This window comes from Salvia miltiorrhiza, chromosome 5, assembly GCF_028751815.1.
Source record: "Salvia miltiorrhiza cultivar Shanhuang (shh) chromosome 5, IMPLAD_Smil_shh, whole genome shotgun sequence".
Lineage (NCBI taxonomy): Eukaryota > Viridiplantae > Streptophyta > Magnoliopsida > Lamiales > Lamiaceae > Salvia > Salvia miltiorrhiza.
The window spans coordinates 252501-253223 of NC_080391.1; the positions used below are offsets into that span (position 1 = coordinate 252501).

The window sequence follows — 723 nt, forward strand, 5'->3', positions numbered from 1 at the left end:
ATGAATAGCAGTGTGGAATGGAGTTGCGTGGTGGAAAAAGTGTTGAGGAAAATCAGAGGTTGGAAGAAGAAATCTCTTTCTTTGGCAGGGCGCATCGTTCTTGTGAAGTCGGTCCTTCAAGCCATCCCAGTGTTTCAATTGTCTTTTTCCTTAATTCCTAAATCGGTAATTCACGACCTCAACTCCGTTTTTGGAAAATTTTTGTGGGGGGGAAGTGGCGTGTCTAGGTCTATTGCTTGGTTCAAATGGAAAGACATGTGTGTCGACAAGCTTCAAGGGGGATTGGGCTTTCGAAACATTGAATGGTTTAACAAGGTCTTGGTGTTTAAATGGGTGTGGAGGTACTTGGTCGAGAGGGAGGCGTTGTGGGTCAGGGTGATTAAATCCTTGTACGGGGATTTGTCAAGAGGGGAGGGGGGAGTGGAGGGTGGAGAAAAGGGGCGGGATGAAGGGATGGTGGTCGAAAATTGTTGGGAGGGTGGGGAGGGAGGAAGAAAAGTGGTTTAGTGGCAATATTCAAAGGATTATGGGGAATGGTAGAGAGGTTAGTTTTTGGGGTGAGACGTGGGTGGGGAACAGCAACCTCAAGATCCTCTTCCCTAGACTTTTTAATCTTAGCCTCTTTAAAGATGGTAATGTGGAGGAGGCTGGGAAATGGACGGAGGAAGGGTGGGTGTGGGATCTTAAGTGGCGAAGGGAGCTGAGGGAGAGGGAGAAAGAGAT

General features: G+C 47.9%; 1 protein-coding gene across 1 annotated transcript in view; it reads left to right on the forward strand.

The window, feature by feature from the left end:
- Positions 1-507, forward strand: part of LOC131024717 (uncharacterized) — an 816-nt gene extending 309 nt beyond the window's left edge. Inside the window, exon 1 of the mRNA XM_057954255.1 lies at positions 1-507. This exon is cut by the window's left edge and continues 309 nt beyond it. Coding sequence (XP_057810238.1) covers positions 1-507 — 507 coding nt within the window.
- The last annotated feature ends 216 nt before the right edge of the window (positions 508-723 follow it).